The sequence below is a fragment of the Heterocephalus glaber genome, unplaced genomic scaffold, assembly GCF_053883595.1.
Source record: "Heterocephalus glaber isolate CG9 unplaced genomic scaffold, H.glaber_assembly_v1.0 deba00000738, whole genome shotgun sequence".
NCBI lineage: Eukaryota > Metazoa > Chordata > Mammalia > Rodentia > Bathyergidae > Heterocephalus > Heterocephalus glaber.
In genome coordinates, this window is record NW_028258161.1 from 15,066,548 (window position 1) to 15,084,956 (window position 18,409).

General features: G+C 47.1%; 1 protein-coding gene across 1 annotated transcript; it reads right to left on the reverse strand.

Annotated features, from left to right (window-relative positions):
- Positions 1 to 9,111: 9,111 nt before the first annotated feature.
- Bambi (BMP and activin membrane bound inhibitor) lies at positions 9,112 to 13,488 on the reverse strand. The gene is given in 4 exon segments (XM_004861781.4): positions 9,112 to 9,899; positions 10,308 to 10,325; positions 10,328 to 10,594; positions 13,235 to 13,488. Coding segments are annotated over 4 exon segments (828 nt in total). The 5' UTR covers positions 13,359 to 13,488; the 3' UTR covers positions 9,112 to 9,480.
- Between the last annotated feature and the right edge of the window lie 4,921 nt (positions 13,489 to 18,409).

Sequence of the window (18,409 nt, forward strand, 5' to 3'; positions counted from 1 at the left end):
GTTTGTCAGCATCTTCATGACATCCTCATGAGGCTGCCTGACCAGAGCACTAGAAGACATAGAAACTTGTGGGTAAAGGCTCAGTAATGACTATTGGGTAAATTTATGATTTGTTTTCCTATTATTAAACCTCTACTGATTTTTTAGTCCAACGAATTTCTTAGAAACGTGGATTTGCCTAAGAACAGCCCTCACCTAGTTTATAGTTACAGGTGTGCTCTCGTGCAAACTTTCCTTTCTCCCCAACTCTCTGTGGGTGACCTTGGCCTGCCCTTCACCCCGACCACCAGGCAGCAAGGCAGCAGGCAGTGCCCACTGCCCAGGGCTCCATGCAACACTGGGCCCTCTGTCAAAAAACCAAGCAGCACATGCGCATGCTCGTTGGGTGTGTATTCAATAACAGAGTGTGCCAAGCCAGGCATCTGCTGTACGGCGCATGTCATGCTCCTCCTGATTCTGAAGCATGCTAAAGGGCCTTGCTGATACCACACATCATAATTGTTCCTAATAAGTAACATGCTTTCTGTAAGACCCATTGGAGTTTCAATGTTTTTAAATAAAAATAAAGTACTTCTTAACTGTCTTGAGCAAAATAGAAGCACGGAAACGTATACAGAGTGTCTTAGTTACTTTTCTCTCTTTGCTGAGACAAAATACACAAAGAGTTAAAGGGGGAGAGGGTTATTTGGCTCACAGTTTCAGTCCATAGTTGGTTGGCTCTAAGGCAGGCTGGCATGACAGAGGGGCGTCACAAAAAAGAAACAGTTTGTGACAGGCAGAAGGCAACAAGCAGCAAGCGAAGCAGCAGTCCTCTTTCTGTCCCTGGCATTCTATCCAGGCTGCCCACCCGTAGGGTAGCACTCACACCCATGGTGGGGCACCTTAATCCTCCCATCTCACTGGGAAGCAACCTCAGCATCCCGTCCTTGATCTCAGCATCACACACCCTAGATCCAGCCACCTCTGAAAAGCCCCACCTATGACCACATGAGGCTTTGGGGGCATCTAGACACTGCCATAGCAGCGAGCAAGTTAAAGAGTCACAGATTAAGACAACGACAAAACGTAAACATCGCTGGATCTTCGAGTCTGTCCAAAGGCTGCGGAAGTCTAGCTCTTCCGTGTGTGGAGTCACCGTGGTGGCCCCACCACCTGCCTGTGTCTCTCGTAACCATGGCGATGGCTGCGGAGGAAACAACTCAGCAGTTGCAACTGACATTCGCAGGTTTGTTAGGGATTGAACTAAGTTTTTATTCCCATTATCTCACTTAATCCTCATCACAGCACACAGTGTTGAAAGGATTATTAATCTCCACCATGGAAGGGAGGAAACTCAAGTTAATTAGCCCAAGGTGACACCGCTAATAACAGGCTGAGTCTGAATTTGAGACCAAAACCATACACACTCTAGCAGTCTAACAATTTATAAAGCATCAGGGTGAGCATTTTGAAAGAAAGCTTTTCAGGCAAACAAGTCACACAAAGGCAGCGTAGGGAGGGACTCGCACGGGTCCTGCTTCCGCCTAGGAGGGAGGTGTATTTCCCAGTGTAAGGCTGAGGACAAAGCTGGCGTCTTTTGCAGACGCCGAGGAACTGCAGCGAAGGACGCGGTGAAGAGCGGCTTTTTCCTTCCAGTCCTTGGCTGCGGGGTGGCTCAGCGGGAGGCCAGCAGCGCCCTCCAGGCCGCTGAGGCCCTGGCCAGTGGCACCTCCGCAGGCCACCTTGTGCTGCTCAGAGTGGAAACCAGCCCAGCGCTTGGGCTACTGAAGCCCCACTTGCATCAGTGCAAATCCCGGTACCGTGCAGAACCTAATTCACTGCCGAGAGCCCTGAAAAACAGCTCCAGGAATCTTCTGCCTATGCAAAAAGGGCTGGTTTCCCAGTTGGGATAAACAAATTGAGCATTTCAAAGCAGCGTGGAGGAAGCTCACCCCAATCTGCATACAAATGCTGACAACAATCTCCCCTCTTAGGGGGGAAAGCGGAGGGTGTCGGGATCTATCATGCACCTGTTGGTTGTCACAGTCCTGGCCCCTGAAACATTTAGCTGTTAACCGGCTTCCCCCAGTGTCAGGGCGGGGCTAGGCTCTTGACACACAGTCCCGGATGCGCAGACCCTCCGCTCAGCCCGGGCCCTGGCCAGTCTGTGCCGTTGGAGGAAGGAGCAAAGGGGCTGGGGCAGAGCTCGAAACCAGGCTTTACAGACAGAGCATGCCTGCTTATTTCCAGAGATTTTTTTTTTTTTTGTACCGGGGATCGAACTCAGGACCTTGCGCTTGCAAGTCAGGAGCCGGAACCCCTGAGCTAAATCCCCGGCCCTGTACTTCATTTTAGAAGGCCACTTGTAGACAGGTAGGGTTTCCCTTTTCCACGCTTACTCATGTTTTTAATCGACTACTGAAGGCAGGTTGATGTTGATTTGAGCCAAGGCTCATTGAAAATACAAAAATAAATACATGCGGTATATACAGAACATTAAAAAATTTAAATAAATGAAAGGAATATGAGAAACTAGAAACAATATAAGAATTGGAAGCTGGTTATGTAATCCCAGCACTCCAGGAGGCGGAGAGGAGAATGGCAGAATCGAGTCCAGCCTGGGCAATTTAGTGACAGCAAGACACTGTCCCCCCAAAAACAAACAAAAACAATTGGAAGTCATGAGTGATCACTCTCCTACACATACATTCTTTTTTTTTTTTTTTCAAAATTTACCTTGAATTTAAAAAGTATTTTTAAGAAAATATTATATAATAATACCATAAAAGAAACACAAGAACCCTAAGTGGCGGCAGAAGAGTCACGTGAGCTTGGAAGCGGAAGGCGATCCTTGATGGCGGTGGTGAGAGCTGAGGCGGAGGAAATGTTCGCCCTTCGCTCGTCCTTGCTTTCACGCCAGCTTCTGGGCTGAGGCTGTCCGGAAGAGAAAGGGGCTTCCCCAAGTGGCCCAGCCTGGGGGCTGCAGGGAGGGTGGACCGAGCCAGGCCGCACTGCACTGTCGGGTCCCTCTACTTCTGTAGCTGTTCTGAATTCCTTGTTAGAACTCTGTGTGATGGAAACTTTGCATATCTTCAAACATCCAAATGAAAGTTTAAAGGAAGTTAATGATCTACTTCCAGGTCAGAATTAGCATCCTCAATTCAGCTTGGAGACGGTACCAAATTTAAATGGCAGGCTGAGCCATTTGACCTTAGCAATGCTTCATTAATTTTCAGGCTATTTGAATTTCTCTTCAACTCCCTTCCCTAGCACACTGGCATTTTTTAAGTTTCCCATACAAAAGTTGTTATAATTGGTGCTGGGGATCAAGAATCTGGGGCCTGGAGCATGCTGGGCAAGTGCTTCACCCCTGAGCTGCATCCCCAAATCACCATAAAAAATTATAATCCGTAGGCAGCACAGTGTGGATCCTTGTAATTCCAGTACTTTGCAGGGCTGAGGCAGGTGGATTGCAACTTTTGAGTTCTACATACCTGGGCAAATTAGCAAGACCTAGTCCCAAAATAAAAAATAGGGCTTGGGGATCAGTGTGAAGGCCCTGGGTTCAATCCCCAGTACCACCATAGGAAAAAATATACACACACATACACACATATTTGCACATACACATGCACACACATAGTCTGCAAAACAATACATTAGCATAGAGAAACAAAAGAGAAAGACTACATTTGTTCATTTATCTACAACCCAAATCAGGATGGCTGATGAAGAAAATCCTTAATCTGGTCTTTAACTCCTGTGGATGGATGACTCAAGGGTACAAAGGTTACTGCTGATCACATCTCTTTCCCACTGAGAGTTCACTGTTCAGCCCCTAAATTCAGGGGAAATACCTCATTTACCAAGGCAACTGTGGATGAAAGTCCATGCTTATCAAAACTACATCCTTGGGGCCGTGGATTTAGCTCAGTGGTTTCACTTCCTGCTGCGCAAGCACAAAGACCTGAGTTCGATCCCCCATACCAAAAAAAAAAACAAAAAACTACATCCGTTCAGTTTAGTAAAAGATGCTTCAGTGTGGACGTCTACCACTTACAAAGTAAGAAACAGCCTCAAGAAGTGTGGTGTTTTTCCACTGTCCTCCTGAGTTCCCCGGGGAAATTCCAAGGGGAAGAGACCAGGGATAAAGAGCTTTTTGTATTTCTCTGGGGTTTAACTGCTAAAACAATTTTTGTTCCATTAGGTTTGTAACGCAAGATCTTTCAGAGTAAATTTACACAACAGCCTCTGCATTTATTAATTCCTCACAACTAACTTAGTCTTTACTCGTCTAAAAACAAATTGCAAGTTCTGACATCTACTTTTGTCCTGTACTGAGAATTGTTAAATGTAGAAGTATTCCAGGATTACAGAGCCCATTTGATTAGCATCAGGTATATATATCTTGCAATACCTAGTTATCAGCTGATCATTCCTGGGTTCCACTCAGATTCAGTCCAGCGTCAAACTAGTCTGCTAGACACAGGTAGCTAATCACAATCAGAACTAGCCCCTGGAGGCCATGTAGCCACTGGCTACTGGGTAAAATGAATCTCTTAACAGTCTTCAGGAATGACAAAAGCCTTGAGATACGATCTAACTTTACCAAAGCATCTCCCAAGATTGCTTATCAGTGCCTTTCTGTTACCCTTTTCACATTCACAGAATGGGGAAAATGTGCTGCAGTTTGGCTGGTAGATCCATTGGAAATCTGCTAACTCTGGTTAAACTCAGCTCTTCCAAGTTCTGTCTCCACATTTCTGAGAGGACAGAGAAGCGAACCACACCACCACTCTGTAAAACAGTGCAGTGAGCAGATCAGTGTGCACGGGGTTAGAGTGTAAGCTCACTCCAAATAAAAAGGTGGCCAAATGGGAAAGTGGGTTTCATTTCAATATTTCATGGGCTCTCAGATTCTCAGATCGGTGATCTGTCCTTTCAAGTCAGCAGACTGGAGCAGCACTGACAATGAATTAGGTCGAGGGAAGGGGAGCGAGTGGCTATCTGCAGCAGTTAATTTTTCCATTTTAATTGTGATCCACAGAGGAACAAACTAAATTAACTCTCTCCAGAAAAACTTAATGGGTCTTCACTGACTAGCCACCCTTGTCTCTCCCTGAACAAAAGAATTACCAAAGTTCCAAAAACCAGTTGTGGTACGATTACATCTTGCCAGGGGCACCAATGGGACAACTGATAGTGACATTTGGTCAGAATGCATTCATTAGACAAAAGCCATCCAAGGACTGACTGCAGGGACAGTACCTGTCACCTCACTGTGAAGATTAGCCACATCAACTGCGAAATCCTAAAGAAACTTCATTCTGCCATATACAGTGGTGCCTCATTTGTTCTACAGTTTGGGAATAGATGACCATATTTGTGTTTGTGTGGGAAAGATGACCACTGCGGTGCTTGTCACCAGACTCAGAGTTTGCAAACAAAAACAAAATTTTGTCAAACACTTCTGTTTGTGAACCAAATTGCTCACAAACAAGTGTTCATGAATCGGGGTACCAATGTACCAAAACTTGAAGTAAGTACATACATCTCAAATATTCTTATCAGTAACCATGCAGATTATTCCAAAGGAAACAATTACAAACCAACATAATAAGTAGGTACAAGAAAAGCACATGTAGAAGCAGTAAACTGAGTGTTAAAAATGCTAAATGCAGCCTGCAGGTAATCCAGGGCCTACAGACCTAAAATACGCAAAGACTTGAAATATTAAAAAGTTAAGTAAAAACAGCCACTGTACAAAGATGAGCACAAAGTCTCAAATTTTAAGGAATATTCATCTGAGATTTTTTTTTTAAGTTTTTGTTTTATTTTACATTTGTGTTTTGTTTCAGTGTGGGTTTTGCCATTAGTGGGGCAAGCAATCCACCACTGAGCTACGTCCCCAGCAATCTGAGACCAGTGTATATTAACAGAAACAACTACAAGACTTTTTTTGGTGCTGGGGAGTGAACATAGCCTTGCATACAATACCTTTTCACAATAATCCTAGTCCTATAGTTTTTAATCACTGCCCCCGTCTAACAGACAACAAAGCTGAGCACTCAAAGAGCTCACACGATTTACCTAGGTGAGGTTCGTACCACTTTGGAGGTTCAGTTACTTTGGCTGAGAGGCACAGAAAAGGACCACTAAGAGGCTGCAAGGAAAGAAAGCTGTCCGGGCCCCAGAGGCCAGCTCTGTCAGGGTCCTAGATGCTGCCGCTTTCAAGCTGTTAGCCTATAATCAACCCAGATTGAACCCAGATTTACCAGCGTTTCAGAGAGCTTTGAGACTTTTCTGAAGCAGACACGTTTGGTATTTCAGAAGGTCAAACCCCCTATGGTGCAGTTTTTAATAAAATCAGTTCAGCAGAAATTAGAGACACAGTCAATTTCTAGGAAGCCTCTGAGCCATTCAAAGTAAGGGAGGGGCACACATAAAAGACATGGCCGAGAGATGACTTTTAAAGGGGCAGGAGGAAAGGCATGTAGACATGGAAGCATTATGGCGTATTTAGTTCCATTTGTCTCTAGTCTGGGCAAATTTCCACTTAGAACAGAAACTGAGGGTGTTCTTGGTTAGCCCGGCCTTGCACTAACACCTCAAAATCACACGTCCAGAGGGAAAAATAAAGCAGTTATCAGTCATTCCTGATAAGGAGCCCTATCTCCTGCTGGGCAACTTTTTCGGTCTCACAGGGGAGCAGGAGTCAAGTCTATAGGACGCTCTTAGTAAAACTCAGAGTTGAGTAAACTCCAATATTTTCATCAAAAGAAGACAAGCACAAGTACTTTCTTTTTGGTACTGGGGATTGAACTCGGGTCCTTGAGCTTGCTCAGCAGGCGGCGAAACCACAGCTAAATCCCTGGCACAAGTACTAAATGAACGCTATCTGATGGGAGAGGGGTTTTTTTTTGTTTGTTTTGTTTTGCTTTAGGAACCAGGGATCGAACTCAGGTCCTTCCGCTTGCTAGGCAGGCGATGGAACCACTGAGCTAAATCCCTGGCCTGAGAGGGTTTGTTTTTAGGAAGACAGAGGTGGTCTATCAGGAGGCTGGAACTTGAGACCCAGCAGTCAGTCTGAGAGGCTGTGGGTCCCCACCCAGAGGAGGGAAGCATAAACAGCCTCAGGTGTACAGTAGAAAGAACAGGGTGGGTGGGCAAAAGGTGACTGTCATGCATCCACCATTCAATTTCTGGTAAGCCCAGCCCAGACCCAAGACTCTGCTGTAGGATTCGGTTTACGGATTTCAAACTGCTTCTAAGCATATACATTTAAATCTTACCCTGTTACTTCCTAAGGAACTCCCAAGCTGGGGGAACAAGCTGAGAAAGACCATTTGATCACAGGGTGCAAAGTTCACCACTGCCATTTTTATTGATTCTTTCTAACCAAGTTTGAAAGGTTAGATTCAGGAAGTGTTTAACTCCCTCAAAAGCTGACACAGTTGTGGAGGATGGTGGTACAGGTAAGGTACAAGGTAGAACATGTGCTAGCATGCTCTTAACATGCTTAGCATGTTCTTAGCCTGTTGGTGGGAGGGCTCACCAACACCAAAAAAGAAGACATAAAATACCTTTCATAAAGTAAGCATGTTCAAAAAGCACAGTATGAATTGCCATTTATTAAAATGTGCATTTATTCCATTTCCTAACTTGGGGCAGTGGTCTATTAACTGTTCAAATTATGTAGATTCTCATTTTTGTACTAGGCATTTCCATTCAAGATTCTCCCATGGTCCTGTCTCCTTATGGAACCCAAGTTATGCTTCCCATAAAAGTCTCGTGAAAGTATGCAAAAATGTTTTTAGGGTTAATACAAGAAAAACTTCATTCTCGAATATGCAGGCTATATGTTCACTTTTTTTTTTCAGTGCTGGGGATCGAACTCAGGACCTTGTGCTTGAGGCAAGTGCAGTACCTCTGAGCTAATTCACCAGTCCAGCTCTATGTTACTTTTTAAGTAAAACTTTCAACTATACAAAAGAATTGAAAAAACAACCCACCATAGCAAATTACTCTCACATTTAAGATAACAAAGATTCATGGCGGGGGCGGGATTCCCAAATACAGAATAGGTTTAAGTTCGGCTGGGCCATGTTACCAAACAGAAATACCTATCCTCCTTACCTGCATTAGTCACTGGCCAAAGCCCATATTCCAGTTGGTTATATTAATAAGTGGGTCATTTGGGGGCAAGAAGTCTAGCAGCACTGTGTTGCTACTAGGCATATGATGTTCACTACTTAAAATATTTCGAAAGACTGAGAAAAGTTAGAGGGAAAAAACGTCTAACAGTGTTGAAGAACAAAGTTTGAAAACCAGGAACATTGTCAGTAAAGTTTGGTTAATTTCAGAGTCACAATACTTAATTCAAAAGCCAGACGTGGTGTGTACATCTAGAATCCTAGCACTCTGGTACACTGGGGTGGAAGATCAAGTTCAAGCCCAGCCTGGGCAACTTAGTAACTTAGGGAGACCCTGTCTGAAAACAAAAAAATGAAAAAAGGACTAGGGATAGTTTGGTGCAAAAGCCCTGGGTTCAGTCCTCAGCTCTGGGAAAAAATGGTTCAAGACAATGAGAGTAAATTAATTGTAAAAGCAGACAGTAGCTAACTTCACTAAGAAGTATTTTTTTGTTAGGATGGAGGGGGACACATTTTAAAAAGATATTGCAAAGCAAATAGATCAAGCTAGGAAACATTACCTTTGTTGCGGCAACTTCAGAAAGTCACCAATCGTATCTGACTGGGGATCAATAAGTAGGACTGGGCGTGCACTCAGTGGTAGAGTGTGCTTAGCACGTACCAGGCCTGGGCTTAATCCCGGCAGCAAATCATGACTCTTAGAAGAAAGGTAAATCCAGATCAGCTTTACACAAACATGTAGGTAATGTAGCCTACACTGTAAGAAAATTACACCATGAGAATAAACAAGATATTGGTCTTGTGATTAAAAAGAACACTGTTTAGTGTGTTCTCTCAGCCTTCCCACAGCTTTCTGTTTCACGGTCCTAAGGATGAAACCCAGGGCCCCTGTGTACCAGGCAAATGCTCCACCACGGGGCTACAGGCCCTGCTTACCTCCCCCAACTTTGGTTTTTAATTTACGAAAGACACCACTAAATTTCAGACAAAAAATATATATATATATATTTTAAAAATCTTTACAACGGATCAAGATGTAGGAGCTTACACAGCGCACAGTTAGTTTATTTAGGTACTCGACCACCGCTCCTCTGGACGCAAATACCCCTGGTAACAGCGTGTACATAGTCTCTGCTTTGCTTTTTATAATTTTAAAGCAAATAATACATTTGACTGTACTCGAGTCTGTGCAAATAATCCTTCAGAAGAAATCCCAAGACTCTGTCTGCAGAGGTCACCTGGCCTCTCGAGGGTGACTGGATGAGTCGGTGTCTCCAGATAAAGTGCTCCTGACCAGCAGAATGCAAGGCCTTCAAGCGTCGGGAAGTTTCGAGCAGATAAGACTCCATCATACGAATTCCAGCTTCCCGTGACCACTGTACATGCCCCAGTGAACCAGGGAGAGGATCTTATCGTTGCTGAGGTCTGCTTGTCGCATCTTATCACAAGTCAGGCAGCAGTTCTCGTGCCCGCTCACCGGCACCATGCACTCCAGGTCTAACTTGGCCACCTGCCCTTTTTTGGAATGGTGTCCGTGAAAGCTGTAGTGCAAACGAGACAGCATTTGCTGTCGCTGGTCCTGCAGCCGCTTGTTCTCACTTCGGAGCATCCTCAGGGCCAGCATAATAAGCAATACTAAAATCAGCCCACCAGCAATGGGAACAGCGATCACTGCTGCCCGGAACCACAGCTCTTTGGAGGAAGTCAGCTCCTGCACCTTGGTGATCAGGTTTCTGCTCCCGTCGTGCTGGTACCTGTTTCCTTGTCCTAAGGGAAGACAAACAGAGGGTTCATCAGAGGCATTCACGACCACCTGGCCATTTTAAAAGAGAGATCCATCAAAAATGGCTCACAACTCAACTGATGACATTCAGAAAATAAATACTGCAAAACTATCCAAAGTGGCCTACAAACACTGTGTACAGGCTGTCATTTTGGAGATATAATGAATGGTCTTTTTAATGTCTTCAAAATGTTGAAGAAACAGGCAAAACCTATTATGCAGACAGACATCTAATGTTCAGCAGACACAAAGCCACTCGATAGAAGCGCATCTTTGCATCCAGCCCTGCCTCTCCCTCTGCTGTCTCTAATTACATTAACAGCCAAATCAACAGCAGACACACAGCCGTGGCCAGCAGGCACAGGTCTACCGTCAGGGCGGCTCCTACCCACCTGAGGCCTCCCCCCGGGCGGGGAGAGCACGTCCTGCAGGCCCCTGTAGTTGCACATGTCTTCGTGACAGCACTCCAGGGAGGGCACAGAGTTGCCCGAGTGGTTCCGGGCCTGTGTGGCTTGGCAGACATCTGCTGTGCTGCTGAGAGAGTCCAGGCAGCCATGGGTGAGTGGGGAGTTGGTGTTCTGAGGATCAAGAAGTTTGGAGAAGCAGGCGCTGAGCTCAGACTTACACATATACCCAGTCGCCACGCAGTGAGCGGCATCGCAGTAGCATCGAATTTCTCCTGAAAACAATGAGAAACCGCGTCAAACGCTGAGACCAGAGACAGCAACTATGCTAAGTCCCAAGTTCAAAGGCACTAATTTTAGATTCTTCAAGATGAGTGCTTACAGTAGCTTGCCACGTACACTGCAAAGGGCCTTGAAGCAGCAGCGCTTAAAGCCCAGTTAATTAAATATCATTTTAGAAAAGCAGTAAGCCTCACAGCAGATTTCTGATGAGGTACCAAGAAATTTTAAAAACTTGTTTTTGAAGGAAAAGCCATCACTAAGTTTCTTCTACCAAAAGGTTGTAAGACATATTTATTCATTTTAATCCTACACAACCACAACCATACAGCATAAAAATGCTAGGCTTTTGTCTGTATAAATATTTGATCGGAACTACTGAATTGTTTACTATCCTGAAGTCTGGGCCAAGATTTAAGAGCTTGAGCTAACACCTTATAAAGTTATTAACTAGAAACACGACAATCTAGAAATTGCCCAGGTCAGGGGGTTTTAAAACTATGAAACTGGGCAGCTATTTGCAACCTCTCTAGAAAAGGCAAACTTTGCCTATAAAGATCTTTTCATGCAGAGGAACTTTTAGTCAGTATATTGTAAAACAGGAACTAGGCAGTTTACAATTAGTGGTTTGCTTGCCAAAGTCAATTTCTTTCAGCCCAAATGGAAAGTCATAAAAGGGGGGAGGGGATGCACAACTGCAAGGCTCTCTCTCCCTTGGCTTTACATGCAATCCAACATGTGATCTAAAGGGGAAACTCCGAAGCTGCAAAGCCTCTGCTGGGTCAATGAAAACTCCTTAAGGAAACCTCAAATTTTTCTACAGGAAGTGATTAAAAGTTTCCTTTATAAAAACTTATTTTGCGAGTAGCAAAGGCTCTGTTAACATTGGTCACAACGCAAGACTTGGGGCTTGCGCATCGATGTCGAGTCTCTGAGATACCAGTACCCTAACTGTGCTACCCAGCCTGGTGCACTCTGGCACTGTCGCCCGCACAGCGGACACCCCTGCGCAGCAGCAGACAAACGCACCCGCCTTCCTTTCTTCCCGCTCCCAATCTACAATCTGTCTGGAACTGAAACCACTCTGAAATTAAACACTGGCACTGTGGCTTTACAGACCTCTTCCCACAACCACCTTTCTTCCTCCTCCTCTTTGTGAACGCCTGAGTAAGGTGTCGCATTTAATTATCAGTCCAAATTCCAGGCCACCACATGGTACAGTTTTCACCAGAGCTGCTAATGCCTCAGCTCTAGGAAAAACCAGCCCCGGATGAAACACCGCTCTTTGGCAACCACTAACAGACAAAGCCAGAGGTCTTGCTTCTAAGTTTGCAACTGCTGTCCTGGGTTTGCGTCCAAGGCGCTTTCCCAGCCTCCTGTTTCAAGGAATAACCCTGGTCTGCAGGAATCTGCTTTTTCCTCCTCTTTCCAAGCCTGCTTTGTTGTTCAGCGGCTTTAGGTGGTTGATGTCTGCACATCCCTAGACTGGCAAATTCCATACAGATTGAAAGTATAAATAAAACAGGTCAAAAGTCCATTTTGCATCTATTAGCCTTGACCTGGTGCAGAAAAGGAAAACTGAACACAAGCTTCAGTGTTTACAGGGACCTATTTAAAATACTGTATTTTCAGGGACCTAAAACAGTCTAGTAAAATTTTGACAGGTAACTGGGAAACTTCTAAGACTTTCTTTAAAAAAAAGTTGGAGCCACATTTCAGCCAGGAGAACGGCCTTTTGTGTTATTGTATTAAAACTATATTTCTGTTGTTTCATAAAGTTTCTTCCTGAGGCATGCGAAAGGCCAGGAGGGGACTGGTATTTTGAAACAGGGAACAATGCCCTTCTGTTCCCCCTTTCTCTTACTGTATGTGGTGATTAAACAAAAATGTCTGCTTCAGTCAAGATGGCTACAGGGGAGGCTGCTGCTGCGCCCAGCGTTTGAAGTCCGCAGCCCTGAAATCTCTGATCCCCTAATTATATCATTATCAGGCACATAGTTTCGGTATCTGTGACTTCTGCGAGTCAGCCCTGTGCGCCCTCTTCGCCGGCCTTTGAGAGGGCCGGGAGGCTCCTCTGCAGCCGCCAGGGCTGTTATTTAGGGTTAATTACACTCTTCCTTCCAAAATAAATAAATACTGCAGCACATCATCCTCGGGGGCCAGCTGATCCCTTAACCTCAGGCCTGCTGCACGGCAATTAGAGGAAAGCGGGGGGTGCGAAGGCTAAATAATGCTTCCTATTTAAAAATGAGCCCTCCAGAGAACGCGGGCTGGAGTCCCCCGCACGCGGTAAGGGGACCCGAGTCTGAAGCTGGGTCTCCCCGGGCGCCAGCGAGCGCCTGCGGGAGGGGACGCGGGCCCGGGGCCGTCTGAGGCTCGGCACCGCAGGGGTGAGGGGCTCCCGGACATCCGCACTCTCGGGGCCCGGGGATTACCCGGGCGCTTGGCGCCCGCCAGACGCCCCGCCGACGACACACCCCCGGGGCGCGGGCTCCAGCTGCACCCAGACGCCGCGGCTCCGGAGCGACGCGCGCAGCCGTCCCGCCCGGCCCGGCTCCCGCGAGCAGCGACTCGTCGCTCGGCGGCCCAGCCCCCCTGTCCCCGGCCCCGTCCCTGCTCCCCCGGCCCCGGCCCACCTCTGGTGAGCAGCACGGCCATGGCGCACAGCTCCAGCTGCAGCCACACGAAGAGGTAGCTGGAGTGGCGCTCCATGGGCGCCCCGCAGCCGCCCAGCCTCAGTCCCCGGGGCGCGCAGGGCATGGGTCCCGGCACGGCGTCAGGGCCCGGGCGGCGGGCGCAGCATGGAGCGCGGCGAGCTCGGCCCGCAGGGCACGCGTAGCCTCCCCGCCCGGCTGCACTCGCGGGCAGCAGCGCCCAACAACTCCGCACCCGTCCGGCCGCCGGCCGGCGCCGCGCCCTAAATACCGCCGCGAGGGGCGCCGCCCCGCCCCGGCCCGCCCGATTGGCTGCGGAGCCCTTGTCAATCATCCGGCTCCGGGGACGAGGAGGCGTGTCCCGGGCCCAGCGCGGCGCCGGCGTCTGGCTGCGGCCGGCGGCTCTGGGCGCGCGCGCCCCCTGGCGGAGACCTGCGCACCCGGGGCGGCGGAGCCCGGGGCCGGCGGGGCGGCCGGGATCGATCGATATGGCCAGACGGCCCGGCCGGGCCGCGGGAGCCTCCGGGGACTCGCGAGGAGCGGACCCGAGCCGCCGGCGCCAGCGAGACGACGCGGCCGCCCTTGGTCCCCGCGGGCAATCGATGTCACGGCCCGGCCCGGCCCGCTGCTCGCTTCCCTGCTCAGGGAATGCGGCTGGGCCTCCTGCCGCCCTCGGAAGAGCTGCGTTGTTCTATCTACCCGCAAGGTTAACTCACGCGTTTGCAGAATTCCCAGTTTGGGGTCAGCCGGGGAAAGGGTGAGAAAACGAACGGGATTCGCAGCCGCCGCTTCTAGGCTTAGGGTGTGGAGGTGAACTTCGCTCGGGGCCGAGCTCGCGCGTGGCACGTGTGAAACAAGACTTAAGAGCAACAAAAACAATTTGTTTCAAAGACAGAAAACCAAGGCAGACATATCTCAAAAGCCTAACCTTGTAAAGTTATTGAAAGTAGGCAGAGCTGCAGGATGTAGCTAATGAAATTGCCCTTGAAAGGCAATGTTTATGTGCAGAAAAGATCAAAACAGTTTCATAAACTGATGGCCTGCGACTTTGCTAGAGTAAAACTGCGTCTACTGAACGAGGAGGGAAGGGCAAATCCAGCAGAAGTTTTCGGAGAGAATTAACTGATCAGAGCACCAGGTAAGTGGCAGGCAGCTTCTGTCCTGAGGACGACTTTGAGCTTCCCGACCCTGAGCACCTTGGCGAGTTCACAGTAAGGCCACCCTGCGACCTACAGTTAGGGTCGCTTCAGAGTCACTGTACAGCTGCAAGAAAACTTCTCGTTCAGCCCCGTGGAGCTCCCGCCGGACGGCGGGCCCGCTGAGCTTGGAATCATACAGATGTCGGCCCCTGGACAATAAATCTCAGTGAAGTTGGATGATGACGCAGAATTATGTGCGCGATGTTACGATGCATGAAAGAAAGTGGTGGCTAGTCCAAAAAGGTAGAATGCTTGCAGAAAGGCCTCCCGGAAGCAGCGGCGTGGAGGAGAGCTCTGAAGTCAAGACGACTGGCAGTGGTCGTGACAGCCGCAGAGGCCTCGGGAGTTAGGCATAAAATTGGCCAGTTGTATGGGAGGACAGGCGTCCTAAGTAGGGCATGGGTGGGGACTTAAACAGGAGTTGTGTCTGGAGCATAAAGTATGCAGCAGGGAGTGGACTGAGAGGCACCGTGAACTCACTGTACTAGGCTCTGATGCAGGTAAGTAGCTGCTACACTGAAGAGGGCCCAGGGAGCTTGGGGGACGTTGTTCTGCAGCAGACGCCAAGTGTCTTCCTAGCCGCGTCCAAGGAAGACCCCTCCGTGGGAATGAGTGTTGGGAGCATTGGCAGCTGGGCCGGTAGCTGCGTGAGGCTGTGTCCAGCTACCTGACCGAGCTGAGCCAGATAGATTGACTCTTCGGGGTCTCTGGAAGGAGATGCTGTCCCGGCCATCTTTACAGGTCCCGTGACCAGAGACTCCACCAATTCAGAGCGCCACCTGTCTGCAGAGAGAGAAAGGCGACAAGGACAGGCCAGGGAGGCCATGAGTGCAACCCAGGGGGATGTCCAGTCACTACCGGGCTTCGCCTCACCCGAGGTTCCATAACAAGACGAACTCAGTAATCTTCAGTTTAAAAGTTCCTCCTCTTTATTCAAGGGGTTTTAGGGAACCCAAAGATAACTTGTATTTTATTGAATTTATATTTACTGTTATCATCCTAGGTGGGCTGGGGATTTAGCTCAGTGGTTTCGCTGCCTGCTGCACAAGCACAAGGACCGGAGTTTGATCCCCAGTACCAAAAAAACAAAAACAAAAGTATTTGGGGCCAGGGATTTAGTTCAGTGGTTCCGGCACCTGCCATGCAAGCACAAGGTCCTGAGTTCAATCCCCAGTACCAAAAAACAAAAACAGAAAAGTTATCATCCTAGGTTATATAACTTTTTGTTCCAAATATGATTCAGAATAAGAGCTTGGGATCCATTCTGCAGACCATGCTTTCAATTGCTTTGTTTTTATTATTAATGGACAAACTTTTTAAATGGCTAGAAATTAGTTTTAAGAGGAACAAGACTGCCCTTTAATGGTTTTGGAGCAGACATAGACTTTTCAACTAAGTGCGTGAGAGCGTTTGAGTCAATGTGGAAAATCACAATTGGTTTAGGGATGATATATCAATTATGAGGCCATATCAATGGTGGAGAGAATAGGCAACAATTGTAATTCAATTTAAGACTATTAAGGAAACTTGCTTCTCTGTAGAATTTTACTTGTGTCCTGCCCATAATGCAGTCATTACTTTCCTACATGTAGGTTGATAAGTAGAGAGGAAAATAGTAAAATCTAGTGTTCAAGTTTAAGACGAGGAATAAAATGAACTTTTTATTCTTATGAAAAATACTTTTTATTCTTATGAAAGGAATTCTGAAAATACAACCTGGGAACAAGCTCTCTATATACCAAAACAGAAAATAGATTCTAGACCTAAGTGATATAACTAAACACTGTAATTATTTGATTACCATCAAGTAATACCTGGCATGTGATTTATTCCTGGTTGCATGTATCAGCTCACTGCCATGCAACACTACGATGCATTTGTAGGATTGTCCTAAATCGCGAAACTCGTCTGTTAATCGATGAGATTTATCTGCATCAGAGATAAATATACTCCATCAATTTCTTCCTACCCAAATAATGCTAATTTTCCCCAAAGTTGGATATGCAAACCCCATTTTCAGTAACGCCTCTCTTCCCAACGCCAGTGGCTCTTGCTAGGTTTTGTTCAGAGAAAAAGCAGCAGTGTTCAAGTTCCTGGCTAGCATCCCAACAACTGCAATCAGCAATGGACTCTTAACAGTTCTGCCCATTGTTCGAGTCTACCCACTAAGAACCCACAGAGGTTGGGTAACACTTTGAATTCCCAGTAGCCGCTGTTTTGAAAAGTCATGTGTGCTAAGCAGGAGTTAGGGTTCAGATCTGAAATTTACTTCCAGAGATTAGTCCAGCCCGGGGGAATAGCCATCTAGTGAGAGTTTGTTTGATTTTGATTTTTCCTTTTGCCTCTGGCATGGAAAAGGAGCTAAAGAACTGACCACAGTCTGTCAGGTACAGTGATTGGACAGAAAGGATGCAGCTAGGGTTAGAGTGTGGTTCAATATAGGGCACTGACCTAGCACACGGGACGCCCCGCACCATAAACAACAACAACCACAAGAATAAACAAGACCGAAACTCATTCCAAACTTCCCATGCTCCCACAAGCTAGCACAAACATGCCATAGGGTCTCATGAATAAACTTTAATGCCCGAGTTAATTTCTCTTGAAAACAATTTTATTTATTATTATTTTTATTTTGTTTTGTTTTGTTTTGTTGAGGCAGGATCTCACTATGTAACCCAGGCTGGCCTCGGACTCATGGTGATCCTCCTGCCTCAGCCTTCCTCCCAAATGCTGGGATCACAGGCCACCATGGCCAGCTCTCTTGAAAAATTTTAAAGCTTATAAAGTTAGAATAAATTTAAGAATCTTCTCTAAAGATCATTAGATTAGGAACTTAGTAATGGGCATGATTCATAATTAAAAAGTACAAAATAAATTCTGTGCCATTCTTGGTTACTGCATAAGCCTTTGGTCTATTTGGTTGTGTTAATGTGACCCCCAATTAGGCTGGTAGAATTTTTTTAAATTATTCAGTGGTCTGCTAATGTGGCTTACCTGAGGTCAAATAATGAACTTGACTTCTTTCTTTTTTTAATTAAAACTATTAATTAATCCTTTAAATGTGACATATTACTTTAAACGATTTCCCATCTAAGCAAATATCACCAACCCAGAATGCAACAGACAGTACTTTTTAATGCCACCACCTTAGCACTTATATATATAATTTAAAGATGTTTATGGGAAGTGGATCAGGGTGTGGGAGATGGGAGGGAGGAAGGGCAGTGGAGGGAGAGGGGAAGTGAAAATAGTTAGGGTGGGCTGTGTGTGTACCAGTTCCCTAAAATGAGGTCATTATCCTGTATCACAAAACACATACGAATTTCAGAAACAACCCGCAGAAATCCCAAGCCTTCACACTTGCTTTAGGGAGCCAAATGTTTCGACTCTTGCTTGAAGCTGCTGCAGCCTTGAGTCTTTCCCAGCGGCCCCCCCTTCTGCTTGTTCCCGGTCTCCCGCTGCCAGGACCGCGGGTGCCTGTGAGCCCTCCTCCCCCAGCACCCGGTCTGCAGGGCTGGCATCTCACCGACAAGACGGGCCCAGCCTGGAGATGACGCCTTCTCGCCGCCGTGTTTTGTCACTGCCATTGCTTTAATTTTGCCATTTCTCTGAAATTACTTTTCAAAAGCAGCAAATAAAACTGTACTTACTGTGTCCAACACGATGTGTACGTGTGTGGTGAAACAGTTACATCTGGCTGATTAGCCAGTGTGTAATCTCGGGCCGTTAACCGTTTTCGTAGTGATGCGTCTGCTCTGCAGCTTCAAGAAGGGAACAAGACCTTCGGCAGTGCAGTCACCGGGCGGGCTCCCGCGGTACAGCTCCCGGCGGACTCCTACCTGACTGCAGTGCCCCAACCCTGCACACCCGCCTGTCCATGCTCACCCCGGCCTCTGGTGACCACTGGTCTCCACTCCCGCAAGATCAGCTTTTCCAGTTCCACACGAGTACGATT